General features: G+C 37.5%; 2 protein-coding genes across 4 annotated transcripts in view; one reads left to right on the plus strand and one right to left on the minus strand.

Moving 5' to 3' along the window:
- The first annotated feature begins 50 nt into the window (after window positions 1-50).
- Window positions 51-527, plus strand: LOC149492551 (uncharacterized). The gene has a single exon (XM_089716468.1). It carries the CDS (start codon window positions 51-53, stop codon window positions 525-527), a length of 477 nt encoding a protein of 158 aa, XP_089572594.1.
- Window positions 528-1518: 991 nt separating this feature from the next.
- LOC105636609 (pleckstrin homology (PH) domain-containing protein) overlaps window positions 1519-23125 on the minus strand; it is a 66862-nt gene continuing 45255 nt past the window's right edge. For 2 of the 3 annotated variants that reach the window (XM_089716173.1, XM_089716174.1), the window contains 24 exons: window positions 20777-20939; window positions 20353-20622; window positions 19781-19972; window positions 18748-18790; window positions 18276-18400; window positions 17681-18154; window positions 16813-17583; window positions 16630-16703; window positions 16172-16523; window positions 15988-16086; window positions 15758-15913; window positions 8201-8382; window positions 7604-8119; window positions 7148-7325; window positions 6916-7052; window positions 5926-6052; window positions 5049-5270; window positions 4611-4970; window positions 3745-3903; window positions 3316-3606; window positions 2571-2786; window positions 2408-2460; window positions 2145-2253; window positions 1519-2034 (listed from right to left, as the gene is read on the minus strand). In XM_089716173.1, coding sequence (XP_089572299.1) covers window positions 1681-2034; window positions 2145-2253; window positions 2408-2460; window positions 2571-2786; window positions 3316-3606; window positions 3745-3903; window positions 4611-4970; window positions 5049-5270; window positions 5926-6052; window positions 6916-7052; window positions 7148-7325; window positions 7604-8119; window positions 8201-8382; window positions 15758-15913; window positions 15988-16086; window positions 16172-16523; window positions 16630-16703; window positions 16813-17583; window positions 17681-18154; window positions 18276-18400; window positions 18748-18790; window positions 19781-19972; window positions 20353-20622; window positions 20777-20939 — 5623 coding nt within the window. In that variant the 3' untranslated portion in view covers window positions 1519-1680. Of the gene's footprint in view, window positions 2035-2144; window positions 2254-2407; window positions 2461-2570; window positions 2787-3315; window positions 3607-3744; window positions 3904-4610; window positions 4971-5048; window positions 5271-5925; window positions 6053-6915; window positions 7053-7147; window positions 7326-7603; window positions 8120-8200; window positions 8383-15757; window positions 15914-15987; window positions 16087-16171; window positions 16524-16629; window positions 16704-16812; window positions 17584-17680; window positions 18155-18275; window positions 18401-18747; window positions 18791-19780; window positions 19973-20352; window positions 20623-20776; window positions 20940-23125 lie in introns of those variants that run through there. The other variant, XM_089716175.1, reaches the window with a different exon arrangement.

Consider the following 23125-nt stretch of genomic DNA (forward strand, 5'->3'; position numbering starts at 1 on the left):
GCTAAGCTTCATGGTTTAGTAGTTCCTTCTCCAGCAAACTCAAATCGTACATGGAGTCCACCCCTGTTAACTGGATAAAAGTAAACACGGATGCTTCAACTGGAGTGGCTTCTGGTTATGTAGGTATTGGCACAGTAGTTAGGAATTCAGCCTTTGAGTTTATTACTGGCAAAGCGTGGAGATTTTCGGGTTTTTTCAATGCTAAGGTGGTTGAGGCCATAGCCACGAGAGAAGCTTTGAGCTGGATCAAGGATCACGGATGGAATTATATTTTATTGGAAATTGATTCTCAGTCAGTTGCAAATGCCATCAACAATATTACTATGAATGACTCGTCTGCTTTTGGCTTGATAATTCAGAACTGCAAATCTCTTTTGTCTGAGATATCAGTCGCAAAATGTAATTTTGTCTATAGGTCTGCGAATTTGGCTGCACATACGTTAGCAGTTGGAACACATTTCGAAGCAAGCTTGGGGGTTTGGAATTCTGTACCACCTCCTGTTCTACTTGATTTCTTGATTTCATAATAAAATTTTCTAATTTTAACTTCAAAAAAAAGCTCCAAATGTGTGCATCGATCAAGATGAAGTTTATCATATTCACAGTAGCCATTGTAAATGCAACTTTATGAAATTAAATACAAATTGTTGAAATTTCTAAATGAAACTAACAAAATAATTTTATGAAAAATATTAATATCTCCTTCTCTCTCCCCCTATTATTGTATCTTTTATGTATTTCTCTCCTAATTTTCAACTAAGGTTTTTATATATTTTGGAAATTAAATATTAATTAAAGAGGAGGAATAAATTACTTTTTTGGGCTATCATCCATTCACATAGCGTAGCAGTAGAGGGAGGAACGGGCAGCGTACTCCCTATCCCTAGCTCAATTCTACATAAATTGATGATTTTTTTTTTTTTATTAATTGGCCCTCTGTAGTTTTGATAATTTTTTTAACCTTCCCTAGCATCAATAAATCATAATCAGCCAAGTTCAAACGTCTCATTCGAGAAAAAGAAAAATAAAAAAAAGAAAAAACGAAAAGAAGAATATTATATGCTTAATTTTTATCACGAAAAAGCAAGAGAGATGTAAATTCATAGTCACAGTCTCACTTAAAGAAAACAATATGCTAAAAACAGTTCATTTGATTAAAAATACTCTCCAGGGCACAAGATCCTTGTGTAGATAAGGCTGCGTCGTTTAGAGAAGCTATCAGCTGGATAAAACGGAATGCTTTTCAAGGTGACTCTTTGCTTTTGGTACAAGCGCTAAATCGTACGTACAAAGTGTCTATAATCCTATTTTGGTAGCATAATTTTAGATTGTAAGCTCTTATTTAAAAAACTGAGTCCTGAACGTTTCATCAACCGATCAGAGAATAGAGTTGCTCACCTTCTAATAACTAATGCCTATTCTGTATCGGATCTTAAGAAGTGGATCTTGACCCTTCTAATTCCATCCTTTGTTCATGCTGTTTTAGCTAACGTTTCTTAATGAAATTGATTATATTCCTTTTTAAGAAAAGAAATATTATTACTTGGTCAAAAATAATCGTTTGAAGAAAACCCTGTACATGATAAAACCCTGTACATGATTGTAATCTGTTTTGTATACATCCAGGAAATTAAAAGCCCAACTATTTTGGAAAATCTATATTTCACTTGTAAGTTACTCTTATTCTTCCTGTGCTTCCAAGATCTCCACTTTACTGTGAGGATCATCAACAATCCTCACGGGCTTCCAATCGGATTCTTCCTTTATTTGCCTTAGAGCAACAAAGTGAAGAGCATCGCTTTTCACTTGATAAATATGACAAGCCCATGGATATGCATCTGGTGCTGACCATACCTTTTGCTCTTCAAATTCTGTTTGCTCCACTAGCCGTTCTGCTACGCATCGTACCAAATTGGGTTCTGGCTCCTCAAAACTTGCCACGGCAACACATCCAGGAGACACAAATCCCTCAGGAGCTCTTGGATGCCAAATTGACACTGGAGTTTTGTAGTCATCCGGACAATTTCTCCATACCTGCATAAATCCCTAGTGTTATGCTCAATGGCTAACGTCGTTGTAATCACATTGAATAACAGCTCCTCGGTAGCAAATTATTTTCATAAACTGATTGAAGGGTTTCTCACCAAGTCATAACCCACAGGAAGGGCAAATGATCTGTCCGCGTTATAATAAACGGCGGCAACATTTGGTGGATGGCTGCCAACATGAGCTATATCTCCAATAGAGATATACCTGGAAAAAAGATGTAATAATGTATTTCGGTATCAAAAGCATATTGAGCACATAAACAGCCTCTCATGGTGTAAAACATAATATATTGTAGACTGTGCATATGATATATGGAGATAATAGGATTCACAAGAACATAAACTAAACAGTAGCATACCCGTTCGGACATATGGGTCTCCAAATGGTACATATCTTAACATCATCAAGAACCTGAAAACCGAATTCATGAGTTGCATTAGCATGCAATGATATGTGGGACTCAGTTTAGCAAAGTAATCAAAGCAAAAACTCTGAGCATAGCTTGATTCATTGGAAAGCACCTGCTTCCTACACAATTTGCATCGACCTTTAGATTTTCGTTCACTGCTCCAAATCTTCAAAAAGGTTATACTGTGTTTTACAAATCTCCCTACATCGGATGCAGAACTTGATGAAGAAAGCTCTCCTGATTTGACAATTGCTTTACTTGGGGTAGGCAGTTCTCCACCGTCAGCTTCACTCCAAGAAAAATAGAAATGTCTCTGACTCGAAGGAACCTAAGCAAGTAGATATGGAGAAACCAATCAAAAACACAATCCAAGAAAAATCAAAAGTAGTTTTTGTCTAACCCCTTGTTTGGAATAAATGGCTTCCACAAAATTTTATGGAATTCATTTATAAATCTAAATTCTGTGTTTGGTATTAAAAAGAAAAAATTGAAAATTTAAATTCTATGGATTTGAAAATAACTAAATCAAATTCTACTAAAAAAGAGAGAATTTCCAAAAGAATTTCACAAACTTAAATAATCAAGAGTTTTGATAAAACTATCGATCCTCTTAGCCATCTATTATTATTTATGCTAAGGTTATTTTAGAAAATAAAAGCAAAAGAATTTTCAATTTTGAATTTATTCTAAACATGAAAATTTAAGATCTATGAACTAGCCCATGTTTGACTAGCCAAGTAGACAAACGATTTACATATGAATTCTATCTAGAATTCCTTGTCAATGAATTCCACATTTTCAATTCATTTATATCAAAAGAAGCGTAAAAGTAAAAAAAATTTATATTCAGTAATAACCTTTGGATTTAGACTCAAGCTTTTCATGTCAAATTGGTATGCTTTCCACATCCTACGTACTACAGAACATATCCTAACAGCTTGCGGTTCACTTCCCTCTGATTCTTCCTCAACATTGCATTTTATGACTCGAACAAAACTTTCTGCTCTATTAAAGTTCTTCAGATGGAGAAGTAAGTGAGACGGTTGGCGGCAGCCTGCTTTTGCCAGTTCCAGGGCCATGAGGTCTTCCCATGGCACATCCCACATGATCTTGGAAGGTTTTTTGTCCATCTTGTCTGGAGCCAGGCACTAGATTTAAACAGAGGATAAGGAAACTTTTTAGACAAGCATGATGAATAGAAAGAAAGATAAACATTAAGAAAAACTTGAAAGCAATCGATTTAGAAAATTGTTTGAGATATCTAAGGATGTGTCGTTTCTATTAACCTGCAGCAGCATGACTCGTTTGTTGGTCACTAAAACAATTCTTTGGTAAGGCACAAAAAAATATTCTTCAAAATAATCAGACAAAGCAAATTTGGAGGGCTCCTTAAATATTTCAGTACAGCCCAAACGTCGACTTGCTTCTGCAAGATAAAGTATCATCTGAAAACCAAAAGGAGAAGATTAATAATTATATCAAGAATTACATTCAAAATTTCGTTGTGAAAAATGATAGGATTAAGACTATCCTTAGGCATGCAATTTTAAGTTCTGATTGTGTTCCAATAACTTCATCCCAGAATTGCAGCCAACAATTGAAAGAGAACTGAATACCCTATCCAAATTTATTCTTCACCATAAAAGTTACAGAATCTCTCAATCACATGTTAGTTTTTTTATTTTCTTAGGATTATTAAGTTAAGACTAGAAAGGACCAATTGGATATTCCAGCTGAAACTAACTACGCTAATTCATTTAAGGATTACTAAAATTGTATGAAAAAGGCAGGAAAATCTAAAACCTAAAATATCAAGTTTTGACAATGCTGAATGACTTTATCTTGGACTTCAGGTTCTTTGTAGGGGAAAGAATTCTACTCACTCTTCCAGCCTCTAACACCATAACAAATAGGAGAACAAGTTACAATTCTATGTCTCAATCGTACTATCAGGATAAAGAGAAGACGATGCTTCCGAATATTTCAGTTGAGACAATGCTATTCAGTCAAGACTTGCCAAATATGAGACAAGGATAAACATCCAACTCCTAGCAATTTCAACATCAATTACATGTCTGAGATGTATTAATTTTTCAAAATATGTTTCAGTGTTCTAAAGCAAGCGATAACGCATAAGCAGCAGAAAACGTACCTGTCCAACTGCATCTTTCTCACTGTACTCCCTGAGAATACAATCAACACGAATAGCCCGAGGATTTCTAATTCTCTGGGAGGTGGTCTTGTTACTGATAACCTCTAAGCATTTAGAACAACTAGCACCTATTCCATCAACTGTCAGTGAGACAAAATCCAATGCCCCACTGACTGGTTGTACTATAAATCCTAAGCATGCACGTGCAACGCCATGAGCAAATCCAAATATACCATTTTCTCTGGCACTCTCAACTGGTTTTTTCACGACTCCAGACACCCCAAAGGCGACACCTTGGGCCAGAGCTTCTGTTCCTTGAATAATTCCATCACCTACCCCAGTGATTCTCCTTGATCGCACCTGTTACCATGTCAACTTTTTGCTTACAAACTAGATCAGATAAATAACATATCTGCATCAGGAAATTAACAATATTACCTGCTTAGATCGTAGTTGCAAAAACTGTCCATCAGTTGAAAGTTCAGCAAATCCTTTACTAAGAGAAGCCAACGTAGAACTTGTCATACCAAGTACATCAACAGAAAATATTAGATGTAAAGGATTATGGATCAGATCTCTCCAAATGCGATTTCCAATGGCAGGAATAATGGAACTTTGTCGCATGAATCTGTCTTGATGCATTACCCTCCTCAAATGCACCTAAATTTGAGATGCAATGTTACACCAATACTCCAAGTATTGCAATCATCGAAATAAGAAAACTTTGAGTTGCAATATTTGATATATTTGTGGAGAAAATAAAGCAACACAGATCTAAAATGTAACAAGCTCCAGTTACATTGAAAATAACACTGGAGAATGCCTAAGCCTGCCCCTGCTCCTCAAAGCTCAATCCCATAAAGAAAGAAGCAAAGAGAAAAAAAAGACTACATTGCTATTGAAAATACAGACACCAATTACTCAAACACACAATGAAACATGCACAAAGCAAACATTTCAAAGCAGCAAAAGCCTCTAAAGCATACAGAAATGCCAAGCTCTACTGAAAAAGACCAAAAAGGATAATCCAATGGCCAAGCCCCTTCACAATGTAAAATGGGACAAAAGAGATTCACTATGCTTGCAGAAAACCAATTAGTATTCACCTTGAAAACGTTGTAGACCAAACAAAAGCTCTTACTTTGAGCAACAACTTAGCCTTCCAAATTTTATTAACAGGGTCAGAGGAATGGTAAGGGAATAGTGACAGGATGAAGAAAGGGGAACCAGACATAGGCAGGATCCATATTTTTTTAAGGAGATCCAGATCTAGGTTTCCTGTCCAATTACTTTACTTTTAAGCAATTGAGCTAACCTGGATTTTGAATGCATTTCCAACAGCAGACAGAATGGGACTCCACACACCTAGAACCCCATGTGGTCTCTGAGTTGGTGCTGTCTCTAGGGATACCTTCAGCCTTACTTCTGAAACATCTATTAGCCTGAAAAGACAAGAACAGATATCTGTACATTAAAAACTCAAGTATCTTAGCGTATGCAGACTTTGAATTCCAGAAGGAGAATGAATTCTTTTCTTAGGGGAAAGAAAAAAACATATCTAAATCCCAAACAAATAAGCCCTTCGTAGCAGGACTCTAATGAAGGAAACATGAATACAACATTTTCTCCAGAAACTATCTAATTTTTCCATAGTGATATTCAGATCTCAAAGGAGACATTATCATCGATAAGGACTTGAGCAAGTTGGGTACTCATCAATTCAATTAAAACAAGGTGAAATGATAACTGCAAATGGAGGAATGAATGTCAGGTAATATAAACTATAAGAGAATAGAAATCATGGTGCAAACGAAAAGACAATAAGAAAGAGTAAGAAGTCAGTAGTCCAACTCCAGTAACAACTATGTGAATGTTCCTCACATGAGAAAATGCAGTGTGCATGAAATAGCCAATACATTTAACTAGTTTTCCTGGGGAATTATATACACATCTGACAACCTGCATGCATGAGAGATGGAGAGAGGAAGACATTGAATGAATCAGCTAGATGTGAGGAAAACCGTGTGAAGTACTATTCACATTTTTAACCTAATTTGGAAAGCAAAGAATCATTTCAGAACCCTAGTGTAAAGGAAACATAAATGGTGCATGTCTAGATTTTATGCAAGCATTGAACAACCATCATTTAACAAGATACAATAGCAATCAAGATTATCAAAAGTTGAAATCGCAGTAAGGCAAGAGCGAAACTCCCAGATGACATTAAATTTTTCAAAGAATACTACAGAATCAATTTTCTTCATAAGTGCAGTCACAGTTATGCATTAGAAAATGAGAATCTTACTCTACACGGATCTCTGGATCAACTTGTGTGACACTAGAACTTTGGGGGACACGGTCAAGCTGGATATTGTTGTAGAAATCTACAAACGCCCAGATAATAGGTTCATGGATATTAAGCCTCCATAACTTTTCAGTAACCTACAATTTCATATTTTCATAAGATCACAGATGTGTTGTGCTCTTCTAAGCACAATATAATTTACACTTCAAGAGATGTTCTGGTGAGGCAATACCCGTATGTATACATATGGATATACTTGGATGCCATCAGTGTTCTCATTGCGTTTTGTAATAGTCATCTTAAAAACTGGATGATGCATATCACTGGTCTGCTCAGGTGCCAACAGCACGGGCATCAAGGTTAGTGGAAGTTGATTGTCAAGCTGCAGATAACCCAATATGAGCTTCAACCTGGCACAACATTAGTAAACTTGATATGATTCAACAGCATTAAGGATGAAATATATCTAAAAGGTCCATTAAGGAATGGAATATGCCGTTTAGTGGATAAATTTTGCAATGATGAAGATATGGCACATAGTTTCAGGAAGTTGAAAGCAATGCAGAGATATTTGCATATCTTTCCCCTACATTTCATAGACAGTTTCATTTATGAAAAGGGTTTTATATAAGTATAGCACCTCATGTTGAACGAATTCAAAAAGCTATCTTATTATAGGAAGCAATACCTGCTCGTTCTCCCACCATCATAGCCAGTTGAATATGATACAAAAACTCTTTCCAAGTACAAGTAAGAGAGCTCTTTTGGTCTATGATCTACAACAGAAATCCCAACTACTCCCAACTCGACTATAAGCTCTACAGGTGAGGAGGCATTCTGCATCTCACTCTGCCTGTTAGAATTTCCCCAATACACAGCAGGTGTGAGAGATGTACTGTCTCCATTTGAAGTTGGACCCTTGTTATCTGTAAACCGAGCAAACTTGATATCTCCCATTTCTGTGACATGGAACTGTAATCCTGTTTCACTGTCCTCAGCAAAAGACATCCCAGTCCTTTCCAAATCAAATCTGCAAACACCAATTTTACCATTACCATCAATCTTGCAATCAATGAATTTCTGGCCATATGGATCTTCCCAAGAAAAGTTTGTTGTTGATAGAGGTTCCAATAAAATCCATGAATCATCGCCAAATCCTGACTGGCGAATGCTTATCCTCTTTCTAATTGTTCTGTTCTCAATCCTGTTTATAAAAGGTAGACAGGTTAGTCACATTGTGTCAGGGCGAAGTATGTACTTGTATTTATAGATCTGCAATAACTACCTGATTGGACCATCAGTTGACCCAAGCCGGAACACAACTATAAAGCGTGATCCTTCTTCAAAGCCTCGTACTTCTGCCCTCAAAATTTTTTGAGTGCCATTTGATCTCTTCAAAACTAGAAATAAGGTATCCTCTTTTGAAACTTGCACAGGGTATGACCATTCTGTATCTTCTAAACGAACCTAAAAATGTTTTCCAAAAAAATAAAGAAAGTTGAGTGCAGTGCTTGCAGCACCACAATTAATCAAAAAATTAATTTCACTGCACTTGGTTGGAAACTTTTACACTCTGTTGGGAAGATAAACTCTCACTGTCCATCATCTTTGCGGCTACTACCTAATTTTTACCCTGTACAATATAGGCTCGCATTTTTTTTTTTTTTCATTTGTTTCTTTCTGACATTGATCTTAAGTAAACAAACCACTCAAACTTCATGAGACAACTAAATTAACTGTTTAAGAAATTATAGAAAAGAGAACTCTTTCAAATACACACAGGTTCTGGAATTTGAACCACAGGATAGCTTACTTTACATCTATTGCTCTAACTCATTCATTCTTCTGGCTCTTATATATTTGTAAGTTTATATAGGTTTAGTACAAAATAATGATCTAATGCCCGAGTCATAAATTTCTTTGATCAATCTAACCAATATTTAACTTTTTTAACTTGCAAGAATGGCATCCTTTCAACAACTCCACTAACAGATTGTTGGAACATCAAGCTTATAACAAAAAAACAAAGTAAGAATCTCCACCTAAATCTTAGCCGATGATATCTCCACAGATCATTCCTCTGATTTAGGAACAGATTACAATTAATTTCCAGTAATTAATCTCTGTAATTCCTTTCCATATTCTGTTTGTATTCTCCCTATTTAAAGGGCCTTATACATCAATACAAATCATCAAGAATTCCAAATCCTCAAACACTTTCATGGTATCAGAGCTTCGGTTCTGAAAATTATCCCTCCCTCTCCTTTCTCTCTCATATTTTTTAGCTGCTGCCGCCGATAGCCATGACACAAACACCCACCTCCATTCACCCTGCCTACTCTGTGACTAACATCCAATCAAAAATAAGAACCCTAGATGGTAGCACAGTTACATACACATCATGGGTGAAATTATTCAAGTTTCATTCTATTGCATACCGTGTTCTTGATCACATTGATGACACGCCACCCCCAGCCTCTACAGATCCATCATACAGTGCTTGGAAAGAAATAGATGCCTTGGTGTCTCAATGGATTTACAGTACCGTGTCTGATGAACTGCTCACCCGCATCCTTGACACTGAAGCTACGGCTAGAAAAACATGGCTGAAACTTGAGAAAATCTTCCTTAGCAACAAGAAAGCAAAAGCGGCAGCTCTTGAAACAAAATTCGTTAATCTCACCCTTGCAGCCTGCAGTTCCGTTGATGATTACTGCAAGAAATTGAAAGACATCGCCGACCAACTGAACGATGTTGACCAACCAGTTACAGAATCCCGATTGGTCTTACAACTGGTTCGTGGCCTTCCTCAAGAATTCGACGCCATAGCTTCTCTTATTAACTCACAAAACGCAGACTGGGACCTTGCACGAACCATGTTGAATGATGAGGTCATTCGCCAGGCTGCACGACAACAAACCACCTCTGTCCTTGTCGCTCCAACCACGCAGACAAACCAAACCCAGCCGGCCACAACTCAACAACCTGAAAACAATCAGCCTCACAACAGTTCTTACCACTCCAATTATAGAGGCCGTGGTCGAGGCAGACGTGGCAGAGGCAGAGGACGCGGCTACAGGGGAAACTCTCCGGGGACTCCTTGGGCTATAACCCATCAGTCCGCCAATCAAACCTACCCAAAATGGGCTTGGTGGAACACTCCACCTTGTCCCTACCCAACACAAACTCCATGGCCACCAAATCATATTCAAAACACACCCAATGCCCATTATGCCGCTTATTCAGAACAGCAGCCATACGGCCCAGCACCACCATATCCCCCTCCACCGCATACTGGATATGATGCTTTAAGTCCTTCCGATCTCAGCCAAGCTTATAACACGATGCAACTCAACTACACAGATCCAAATCTGATCATGGATACAGGGGCAGAACGTCATGTCACCGACAACCGAGGTATGATTCGCAACCCTGACTCTTTTCCTGTTAACACTAAACTTTTAGTCGGCAACGGACACTATTTACCAATTGAGGGCTCAGGAACAGGTTACCTTCCCATCCTTAACCGTACATACATCCTCCCAAACATACTTTACAGCCCACAGATCATTAAAAATTTATTATCTGTCCGCCGTTTTACACGTGATAACAATATTTCTGTTGAATTTGACCCTTTTGGTTTCTCTTTGAAGGACCTCAAAACAGGACAGCTCCTTTCCCGCCACAATAGTACCGGAGATCTCTATCCTGTCACTCCACCAACCCTACCACCACAAGCTTGTTCAATCACATCTCCCAATTTACCTTGGCACGATCGCCTCGGTCACCCTGGCACACAAGTTTTAGATGTTTTAACCAAACAGTTTGGTCTTCCTTGTAATAAGAACAAGCATTTATTTTTTTGCAATTCTTGTCATTTATCTAATAGCAAACGATTACCTTTTTATGAGTCAAATTCCTTTACTTTTCCACCATTTGATATAATACACTGTGACTTGTGGACCTCCCCTATTCCAACCAAATCTGGATATAAATACTACATGGTGCTAATTGATAATTTTTCCAATTATGTGTGGGTATACCCTCTCAAGTTCAAATCTGAAACTTTCACCACCTTTACTAAATTCCATAAACTCATAGCCACCCAATTCAACCGCAATATCAAAACTTTTCAATGTGACTTGGGGGGAGAATTTGACAACCATAACTTTAAAATTTTTGCCCAACAACATGGTCTGTTATTCCGTTTTTCATGCCCCCAAACATCTTCCCAAAATGGTCGGGCTGAACGCATGATTCGTCGTCTCAACGACATCATCCGCTCACTCCTCATCCATGCTCAATTACCACCTATGTTTTGGGTCGAAGCACTTCACACTGCTGCCTATCTCCATAACATCCTTCCAACCAAACGTCTCAATTATTTCACACCCACTTTTGCCTTATATCTCCGCCACCCGACATACGATCACTTACGTGTGTTCGGGTGTGCTTGTTATCCCAATACCTCCGCAACCCAACCCCACAAATTACACCCAAGATCCGTTAGATGCATCTTCCTTGGATACCCTCCAGATTTTAGGGGATACCGATGCTTTGACCCTACAACCGGGAAGATCCTCATATCACGACATGTAACCTTTGATGAACAAACTTTCCCATACACCATTCCAACTCCACCCAAAACATACACATTTCTTGATGAACAACCACCACCAGGATTTCAGTTTATACAACCTCACCCAACACCAAACACCACCCAAACCCAAAAACGCCCAATCTCTCACCCCATAATATACACCCGCCGCCATAAACAACAGCCCCTTAACCCAGTCTCACAAAATCCCAACACTCAGACCACCGCTGTATCAAAACCTGCACAGAATACTCATCAAATGACCACCCGCTCCAAAGCTCGCCATGCCCTTATGACCACCTCAATTTCACCAATACCCACCTCTTATGCAAAAGCTTTTTCTGACCCTCATTGGTTAAGTGCTATGCAGGCTGAGTTTCGTGCTTTGCAGGAAAATGATACATGGGAACTCGTGCCTCGCCCTCCTGACCGACCAGTCATTCGGTGTATGTGGCTTTTTCGACACAAATTTAAATCAGATGGGTCACTTCAAAGGTACAAAGCACGTTTGGTGGTAAATGGCAAATCTCAAACGGTGGGCATTGACTGTGACGATACTTTTAGTCCCGTAGTGAAACCCGCTACTATACGGACTGTGTTATCCATTGCAGTTTCCCGTTCTTGGCCAATACACCAGTTGGATGTCAAAAACGCGTTTTTACATGGGCATTTAAATGAAACTGTTTTTATGCATCAACCCCCGGGTTTCACAGATAGAAGATACCCTCATTTTGTGTGCAGATTGAAAAAATCCCTTTATGGGCTCAAACAGGCTCCACGGGCATGGTACACCAGATTTGCAGCCCATCTGCTGTCTCATGGGTTTCGCAGCAGTGTGTGTGACAATTCCCTATTCATTTTCTCAAAGGGAAATCAGCTTGCTTATTTACTTCTGTATGTTGATGATATAGTGCTCACTGCCTCTTCTAATGAGTTATTGCAGAATATTATCCGCATGCTCTCACGAGAGTTTGCAATGACAGATTTGGGCCGGGTGCATCATTTCCTGGGAATCAAAGTGACACGGACATCTGGTGGGTTATTTTTGGATCAGTCTCAATACACAAAGGATATCATCTCCAGAGCTTCAATGTCCTCTTGCAAACCGTGTGCCACCCCAGTCGATCTATCATCAAAACTGAGTGCTTCTGATGGACCTCTCTTCCATGATCCAACATTATACCGCAGTCTTGCTGGCGCATTACAGTATCTCACATTCACACGCCCAGATATATCATATGCTGTTCAACAAATATGCCTCTTCATGCATGAACCGCGGGATCCACACTATGCCTTTCTCAAAAGAATAATCCGATATTTACAAGGCACAGTTGACTACGGTATAAGAATTGGCAAGACAAATACACATACCTTGGTAGCATACTCAGACGCAGATTGGGGTGGATGCCCAGACTCCAGAAGATCAACTAGTGGCTACTGTGTTTTCCTTGGTGATAATTTGATTTCATGGTCTTCAAAACGGCAGCCTACTATCTCACGGTCTAGTGCAGAGGCAGAATATAGAGGAGTAGCCAATGCTGTTGCAGAGACCACCTGGCTTCGCAATTTACTTCTGGAATTACACCTCTCACTTCAGCAGGCCTCTGTCGTATACTGTGACAATGTTTCCGCAGTGTATATGTCTGACAATCCTGTCCAGCATCAACGCACAAAACACATTGAGATCGACATACACTTTGTACGGGAGAAAGTTCGAATAGGCCACATTCGGGTCTCACATGTCCCATCTGCTTTTCAATATGCTGACATCTTCACCAAAGGCCTATCTCGACAGTTGTTCCAGTCATTTCGATCCAGCTTGAGCGTCTGTCCTCCGCCAGCTCAAACTGCGGGGGAGTCTTAGCCGATGATATCTCCACAGATCATTCCTCTGATTTAGGAACAGATTACAATTAATTTCCAGTAATTAATCTCTGTAATTCCTTTCCATATTCTGTTTGTATTCTCCCTATTTAAAGGGCCTTATACATCAATACAAATCATCAAGAATTCCAAATCCTCAAACACTTTCACTAAAATGCTAAGTAACTATAGAGTATCTAAGTCTATTCTCAATCTTCAAAATTAACCCTGGACTTGTAGATGGAGAATAATCATCATATGGTTTCTAGAACATATAATTTGACAATCCCATTGTTGTTAAAAGCATGCCTAGGCACAGCCTCTCTGCCTACCCTAACCCAGGGAAGGCACAACCCAGTAAGGCACACCTAGGAAGACTTGTGTCATGAGATTTTTAACTTTTGATCACTTCTGGTCCAATCTTTCCACGCTCTTGGAAGACTTTAGGGCAGCATGTGACACGTGGGCTAAGGGGTGCCTGTATTTTTCCCCCATAATTTTTTCCTATTGTTTTGACTCATTTTCTGGTTACGATTCAAGCATTTTGAAATTAAATATTATTGACAGAATCCTAATACTAAAAATGAAAAAGGAAACTTTAGAACTATCTTATCAACTATTACTAAAAAAATAAATAAATAACATAGACAAAGAAAGAGTATATCAAACGTATAATTCTCTCTCCAATCTCTTATAGCAAGCTCCATTTTGTACTTTGATTTAATTTCAAATTACACTTGCGTACTTATAAATGGCATCTTTTGGTGGATTTTTATTAAGTAATAATTTTTTTGTTCCTTTCAATATAGATCAAAAATTCTTATTTTCAGAGTTTCAAACAGTGTGTTCCTTTTTTAATGCCTAAAAGGTAGTTGCTGAAATAGGACAGAAATGGTATGTGCTTTACAGTAATTTAAAGGTATATAAGTTCATTTTATATTTGTCTAGTTAGTACATGTTGAACTCTATATTGTTGGACATCATGTGATTAGCACCTATTACAATTCAACTAGGAAGTATATTTTCTTCCCTTTTTTCTTTCCCAGTCAACATGCACCTTGTATCCACCAGGCACATGCCTAGGTCTGCAGTTTGTGCCTTGGCCTCCAGGACCCTTTCGGCTTTAGTGCCTTGGCCTTCAACAACACTGGATAGTCCATAATATAGATTTCCCTCAATTGGTTGAATAGAGGTAGTACTAGCATTCAAGCAAAATCTCTTGAATCTTTTTATTATCTTTCTTTTTGTCCTTTAACCTGTTTCTCATATCTCTACACAGAAGAACCCAGGTTCTAAAAGGATAAGACTCTCCTGTTCAATTTTTTTCTTCCTACAATAAATAAATATGGTCCAAAGGAACAATGCCGCAATCTAGCATCTTAAAGTTTCAAACAATATTATTGTTCAGGAGGAGCAAGCCTTAATGTAGCATTTTAAATTTTCAAATCATATCATTATTCAGGGTACAAATTTCAGTTGTATTTGGAAAAAATAATGCAAGTTGAAACCTCTTGATGGGTAAGTGTCACAAGATATCAAGCAATCAACAAGATTTATGAGATATGCTTCATTAAAATCTTAAGCAATATGCTCTATGATATTATATTAGAAGGTAAAGACATGTGACTCATGTTTTTTTATTTGTGGGACATTAGAATCCATAACCAGATGTGCAACTCAAGAATGTGAGTTTGACTTTTATAAAAAAAAGTGAAATTATGTGCACCTGACATCTCGAAAAAAACATAGAAAGGAAAAGAACCTGTTGAAGTATGTAGGTAATCCCAAATTGGATAAACATGAATTGAGTAAACGACATATAATAAGAAAGATGAACCAACCAAAATGGCTTAAGCCATTATGTCTTAAAGGTAAGCTCAATTCATTAAAACCCAAATTATTAAATACTTTGTTAATGAATTTGATTAATTATTCTTAGGGCCCAAATTCTTAACATGGCCTAGGACCTGAACCTGTATACGGGAAGTTCCCGTGTGGGTCATACCCTGATGGACCCGTGCTGTATGCTTGTCAAGTGGCCTAATTGCCACTTGATGGGAGAGTGTTGAAGTATGTGGATAATCCCACATTGGGTAAACATAAGTTGAGAATGGCATATAATGAGGAAGGACAAACCAAAAAGACTTAGGCCATTTTGTGTCAAAGGTAAGCCAACTCCCAAATTATTAAATACTTTGTTAATGAATTTGATTAATTACTCCTAGGCCCCAGACTCTTAACAGAACCATTCAGATCCTCAAATATGTTGGACAATATAAAATTAAAGGGACCTAAATTTTATCATTAAAGAGGTAAGTAAAAAATGAAGAGTGACCAAATAAGCATGGTTGAAAATATTGCTGATGCATTCAGTCAACTGACCTGGAGTTTATCTATCCCCTCAGTTTTGTGATGCACAAAGGAAATTCTTGAATCAAATGCATGGAGAACCTTTGGCTCATCTTGACTGTTTAACTTGATAAATATATCTTTACCAAGTCTGTTTGTGAAGGTCATAAATGGCCGCACAGATATCACCTAATAAAACAATATTTTAGTCAAACACCTCACAACTTGGAATACTTTTTGAAGTCTCTAAATTCCGTCACTACCTTGGTTGGGACAGATTGGTAAGGACATTGTTTTGTGGAAACAAATAACCTCATACAGTTACCACTGGCATTGTAAGCGTAAAGATCCAGTGATCCATCCTGACAATCAAAAGATAGCTTTACCAAGAATATCCTTTTCATGTGAAAAATGACAATTTGATAAGTAAATTTTCCTGATGCCTACCATGTCACCAAGGCGAGAAAGATCTGTAACAGGCCCAAAGTGCTGTTCCTGGCCAGTTTGAGCAATTGACACTGACAGACCTAAGAGATTAAAGTTCAAAGCCGAAGCAATTGTATAACCTTCATATATTTCCTCTTCAGTTATTTCCTCCAAAATTACTTCATTGCTCTTTTTGGATTCAAATGGAAAAGCTATCTTCCGTGTATGTTTTTTCCCTGACAGGTCTACAAGCCTACATGTAAGTGGAGGGCATCTGGCAACTGAAAACCAATAAGGGGCATAAACTCTAACGACCTTTGCTAGCAATGGTTGTTCCTTGTCATAATTTTGTTCCAGAATAAGTTGAATAATCCTGCAAATTTGATGATTTAGCAGAATATTAGACTACAAAGATATGTTCTTATATCTATTTTTAAAAAAATTTGAAAACGAAAGTGGCATATTGCATGCATCAGAACCTTCCAGAAACTGAACTTCTTAAGCTTATTGATTTTGATGGAGCTCCACTAGGATGCGATATAAGAACAGCTTCCTGCCAAATGGAAAAGGAGAATTTAGAAAAGATCAAAAGTGACTGCTATACCAACATAAAGTGTTATATCCATAAATCAACAAGACTGGATTAGCTTCTAAAACCTTACCTGTATTGGCAGCCACCCTCTCTGTGGAAGCAGAGAAAAGAACAAAGGTTTCCCTATATCGGCAGTGTGAATCTTCACTGTTTTTCCGGGAGAAAATATTCCCCTAGAACATGCAACAAAATGACCACTTCCTTGCATTTCAAGAACAGAGTATTCAGCTGCAAGGTGAAGAAAATTGCTGATAGATAATGGGGACTTGACCACAAGAGTCCAATCTTGAATAGGATCAGAACGAATGTCTTTTGCAATCTCTGTGGCTTGTATGCTTATACAAAACCACAATCTGCGAGAGCCATTTGAAGAGGTACCACTTACTTGGGTGCAATACAAAAGTTCTTCAGACTCTGAAAGAGTTGATACACATATTTCAGAACCTCTCAACTCGCCATTTTGCTTAGTTTGATCAGGCTTATTCACCACAGAACTCCAGGAATATTCATCAGAAGTCTTAAGACTTGAAGGTTTTAACTGCAAGACATACTTTCCAGGTTGTGTCAAGCCTGATAAGGGAAGAGGTACAGTATCTCCAGGTTTCAATGATCCAACAGGTATCTCATGCTTTGCTTCACTTGAAATTTTTCTCCTATTTCTGATCCATCTCCTTTGCCTTGCATGATTCACAAACTTTCGAGAATCAAATGGTTCAGGCCACTTTAGGCTCTCAATATCTGGAGAATAAACCCAACCCTCAGGGTTCTTAACAGACGATGTATCCAGATGCCAACCATCAATCCATTCCCAGCCTGATGGTATTTCAACTCCAAAAATAGCCTGAATAATTGACAACTATTACAAATAAGATTGTGTACATAGATAATTAACTCAAATTTTCTCTGATATGACAAAGATTATTGCATTGATAACTTACCTCGTGGTGGCCTCCAACTCCTGAGTGAACTGAAGAACTAACCCAACCAAGAGTAGGCGTGTAGGTTTCTGTTTCAAAGAATTCATCCGTCTGAACTTTACTGTCATTTTGTGAACCTCCAAGTTCCATTGAACTATCAGAAGCTTTGGGTACAAGGTGCAAATCAAGAACAAAATCTGTATTATTATGTACCGAAACCAGAGACCTTATGTTGACATATCTGTTGCCGTCCTTTACACTCACTTCACTGGCAACAACATTATTGCCTAATCTCCAACATGCAGCACGGGAAGCATAGTTTAGTCTGACAGTAGTCCAAGGCCCTTGCATGCTAGGACTGATCTGAATAAATCCAGATTTTCTGCCACCAATGAAAAATTCATTTCTCTCCTCAACTTCAGATCCTGGCGACAAGAGAACAGCACACCTTATTCTTCCAGATGATTTGTCGTGTTTATCCCCTTCATTCACAGTCTGCATGCAAATAACCAAGACTATAAATGTTTGCAAGAGGTTGCTACAATAGGTATTTCACAGAATATATAAGTTGAAAAGTCTCCAACATCATAATATTGATGTAGAAAGATGACATCACCATATGTTGCGCAGAGGACAAGTCTATCCAGCTCAAGTAATTCAGATAATCATACTGATTATGGTCATCTTGGATAGTTCTCGCTATCTCATTCAATGGTGCAGAAAAAAATCCAACAGGATCACCTGAGGAACCAACGTGAAGTCAAAAATCAAAAAGTCCAATGAATGTTTGCAAAAGATATATATCTTCTACAAATTTCATTTACTATACATCTTCTAGTTTTCTCATAAACCTCTAAAAAAAAGTCACCCAGTAATCCATTAATCCAGATCTAGAAAAGAAACAAAGTTGCCTATGCAAGAAAAGTTACCAACTAATCTAGTAATCCAGATCTAGTCCTACCAAAAGTATGTAATGGGAGGGAGAATAAACAGACAATTTTTTCCCTCAATAAACCAAGACCAGTGTGTTTGCTGCCCAAGAATTTTACGAATATGCCAAGCAATGAACAATGAGATACAAAAAATACCTTTTCCCATGTCAGTCACAATAAGTTCCAACAAGTAATTATCCTGAAAAAATTTACAGTTAGAAACAACAGAACATAAAAACATGAAGGCAATAAATTAGCATCCAAAAGAGATAATGGAAATATAAAATGAGAAATAAAAGAAAAGAATGCATCTTCTGAAATTTCAAGGACACTAAATCAAAGCTCATATCGAATTTTGAGATAAAAAAGTTCTGTCCTTGCAAAAGAGGATAGACGCGCACTATGTCAAATTCACATGTAAATACAGCAAACCTCCAAGATTTTCTTTTGCAAGCAAAAAAGAGTATTAATTACACAGCGGCATCTCATGTATAGTCATTACAAAGATCAACACAAAACCAACAATGAACAATTTACCATCAATAAATGCACATGGTCTATGAGTCATTCATTGAGTAAAAAAAAAGACATGAGGTTAAATTAAAGTGTTTGCATCCGACTTAACATCGATCATTGATCGTTGAGAACAAGATTTCTAGAGACGTGCATGGTACAAAAGCAACAAACTTAAAACATATAAGGCCAACTCTGCTTTTTAGCATCACTGTCAATTAATGGCAGTGGAGTAAATGGAAATATTAACGTAATTCTGCAGAAAAACCAAAACAAAAGGCAAGAGAAAATTAATGTACTTGTGATGACAAAGAGGGATCAAGAAGCCCAATGCTAAATCTGCCTATGAACTTCCATAGCTTATAACTATACAAAATTGTTTTATGTGATTAAATGAAAGCAATGGAGATGACTCAAAATTTAAAGATACAAGCGGCTCTAGGCAGTGCTGTTGCCATACAAGGTCTTATGGAAACATCCAATTGGTCTCCGCCAATCCTTGCTGAGATCAATTATCCATATGTTAATATGATGATAAAAAGATTTGCAGGCACAGTAATATTTCTTGAAGCAACTCCTCAAATCCCAACAGTATAAAAAGAGTTTTTTTTTTTGGGTAACAGTACAAAGAGAGTTAACAAACTATTATTAATAAAAACAAATTTTTCTTACTTACATGGCAATCGGTTTTAAAGAAAAAGATTTCATTCCAGTGGACCAATTCAAGCTCAGAAGAAGAGTTTGAGAGACTTCCACTTGTGCGAGCACTTTGTTGATGAAACAGAGATTCACCACCCAGACCTTGATTCGATGCAAGACGGATTGCTACAGTGTAGAGATTTGAAGCCAACCCCCTGCCTCTCGGTAGCTGCATCACGTATATAAACAGGTGACTGAAATAATCAAACTATTCTCAGAAAACACAGTATCCAAGCAAAAACAGTCTCAAAAATGTAAGGGGTAAGAGAGCGCAGAGCTATATAATCATCTGCATTGGGAGGAATCCAGAACATGTGTGTTAGCAAATATAGAAATATTCAAATGCACAAAAAAGAAGAGAAGCTCAGAGCAAACTAATCCAAAATCTACCGGCATTTCACATAATGAAGCAACAGATATTTGAGGACTACTTTAAGAGAGAACCTAACTACATTTCTGAACAGCTTATGGGCACTTTGTTTCTGAAAGGAAAATATAAAAAGAGCTTAAAAAGATAGGAGAGGAAAACTATAAAAAAGAAATTCATACCTGTGCATCCACTATGACAACTGTCACCATTGTCCTGACTTTTGCACAAAGCTCTCCATTTAAGTGAGACTCCAACATATTTTTTGAAACAGGAACTTTCAGAGGTTGCACATCCCCAGATGGCATTTTTATTATATCTGAGAGACCACCAATTTCAGTTGCCCGAATAAAAATGTCCTGACCAAGCTTGTTTTGTGGGGTTATATAATAATTTCTCCTCTGATGGATGTCAATTATAGGTCTTCCAACATAAGTAGGAGGAAATGCTTCCTATATGATCAAAGAGACTATCAGCTGATATAGACATATCGACGAATATACAATTGCAAAAGCACATACCACTCAGGATGGATGGGCGGGTGCGCATGTGTGCGTGCATGTGTGTGAGATAGAGAGAGACAGAGAGACAGAAGCATTAGTTTACTCTTTTTTTGTAATATTCGTGGACATGACTAAGATTATCCCAGCTTGCATAAGCTTGAATGATCATATTAGTATTAGATACAGTAACATTTAGGTTTAAATCCCTGGCTGAGACCAAGCGTAGCTGTGAAGTTGCCCCTGGAGCATTAATATCATATTGGTATCTGCAAATGACAACAAATTAGTAATTGACATAAAAATAACCTTTCCAGAAGGATTACATAGTCTAAAAACCTAGGTCATTGCATGTTTACAAAAATTCAAAGAAAAATTAAGGAGAAAAACTGTAGCATCACAAAATTAAGAAAATATTATAATATGTATCAGGATATAGCCAATTCCTTTTCCACAAGTAGTCATTAATATTCATATTTTCAAGACAAAATAAACAATGCCCTTAACACTATTCTAGGCCAAATAGAGGATCTGGCCTCTTAATAGTTCCAGGTCATTCCCTTGCAAGAATGTTACACAAAGTTTCCACTAAAGCCAAAGCATTTGTTTGATCAGTAAGCTTCGACAAGATGAATACCAACAACTAGCTGCACGTGTCAGTTTCAAAATCGTGAGTTTCAGATTCATTACTTTCTGCGTTCCTTTATTTTTAGATCCTTCTATAAGAGGCTTTTTACGAGGTGTTTGGAGAATTCAATATTCCCATCTAAATTTACTTTCAAAGGAAAACATATTTCCAGAAAAGCAATTCTAGTAATGTTGAATTTCATGTTTGATTATTAAATTTCTTTCAACATGTAACATTTGTGTTTAGCTAATATATGAAAAAATGTAATAGATTACAACAATATCCTCTACTTATATCTTTTATTTACTTTTCATTTAGATTTATACCATATATATATATATATATATATATATATATATATATATATTAATTTAATAAAGCTCTTATAAACCACCTGTTGTCTCTTGTATGGTTGTCTGTGCGTTGACTTGTGTATAAACTATTTAGGAGTTTACGTCTCCTAATTAGAATCAAATTTGGTTTCCTATTAAAACTTGTATTCTTGTGTATAAATAGGGTGTATTGATGTCATTAAATAATGGAAAATAGAGAAATAATTCTTTTTCTCTAAGATTTCAAGTTGGTATCAGAGCTAGCCCAGAATCAGATCAGAACTATTAGGGTCAATTTGGTTCCTTTTCGGTAAACCGTATAGGATTGAGAGTGGAGTGATACCACCCAGCTAAGAAGGTAGCCCAGCCGCTGATCAGTCTTCTGCCAGAAACCTGCGACTTCCTGGCAAAGCGCGTGAACTCACGCGCCTTAAGAACTTCCTCGTTTCTTCCACGCACCGGTGTGTGACCCACTTTTCCGGCGACCTTTTTCGGCGCAATTCCTTCCGGTCGTCTGTCTTTCCTCCGGCGACCCTATTCCAAGTGTTAAAACCAATTTTGGTTGAGGTTTCATTGGCTGTCTCTTTTAATTCACACAAAAACGGAACTGTTCCTGCCTATTTGCACCTGTTTCATTGATTTTTAACTATGGGTGATTTGAAAAAAACTATCGAAATTGCTGAACACGCTGAGATTAAATCTAGTTTTTCTAATGATAATCCCTCTTTGCAGATCAGTCCTGTAAAGCTTGATGGTACTAATTTCCTTGCTTGGTCAAGGTCTTTTCTCTTGTTTATTAAAGCTAGAGGACTACAGGGGTACCTTATTGGAACTAAAACCCAACCTACAATAAACAATTCAACCTTTGATAAATGGGATTTTGAAAATTCTCTTGTCATGTCTTGGCTTATTAATTCCATGCAACCTCAGATTTCTAGTGGGTATTTGATGTAGGATATTGCAAAAAAAATTTGGAAGCCTGTTTCCCAAACTTATTCTCAACATGGGAATGATGCACAAGTTTATGAAATTCGAAACAAAGTTCAAGGAACAAAGCAAGGTGAGATGACCATTAATCAGTATTATGCTGAATTGAATAGTTTGTGGCAGAAACTTGATTACTATGAAGATTATGATCCCAAATGTGAAGCTGATGTTGTAGGATATCAGAGGAAAGTTGAGAAGGGACGCATATATGATTTTCTTGCAGGTTTGAATACTGAATATGATCTGAAAAGGATTCAAATCTTGGGAAAAGACCCTATGCCTTCATTGCAACAGACATATTCCCATGCTCAACAGGAAGAAAGCCGCAGAGTGTCATGCTTACTACTACTTTTGCTGAGAAATCCAGAGTTCATATTTCTCAACCTGCACAAATACCCAGATTTCTCCAAAAGATACTAAATAATCGTGTTGAAAATTGCATGGACAACCAACTAGGGGTCATGGTGGTAAAAGGATGGGTTCCTCTAGACCTATTGCACACCAAGCT

Source organism: Jatropha curcas, chromosome 11, assembly GCF_041381405.1.
Source record: "Jatropha curcas cultivar XTBG-Jc1 chromosome 11, XTBG_Jcur_1.0, whole genome shotgun sequence".
NCBI lineage: Eukaryota > Viridiplantae > Streptophyta > Magnoliopsida > Malpighiales > Euphorbiaceae > Jatropha > Jatropha curcas.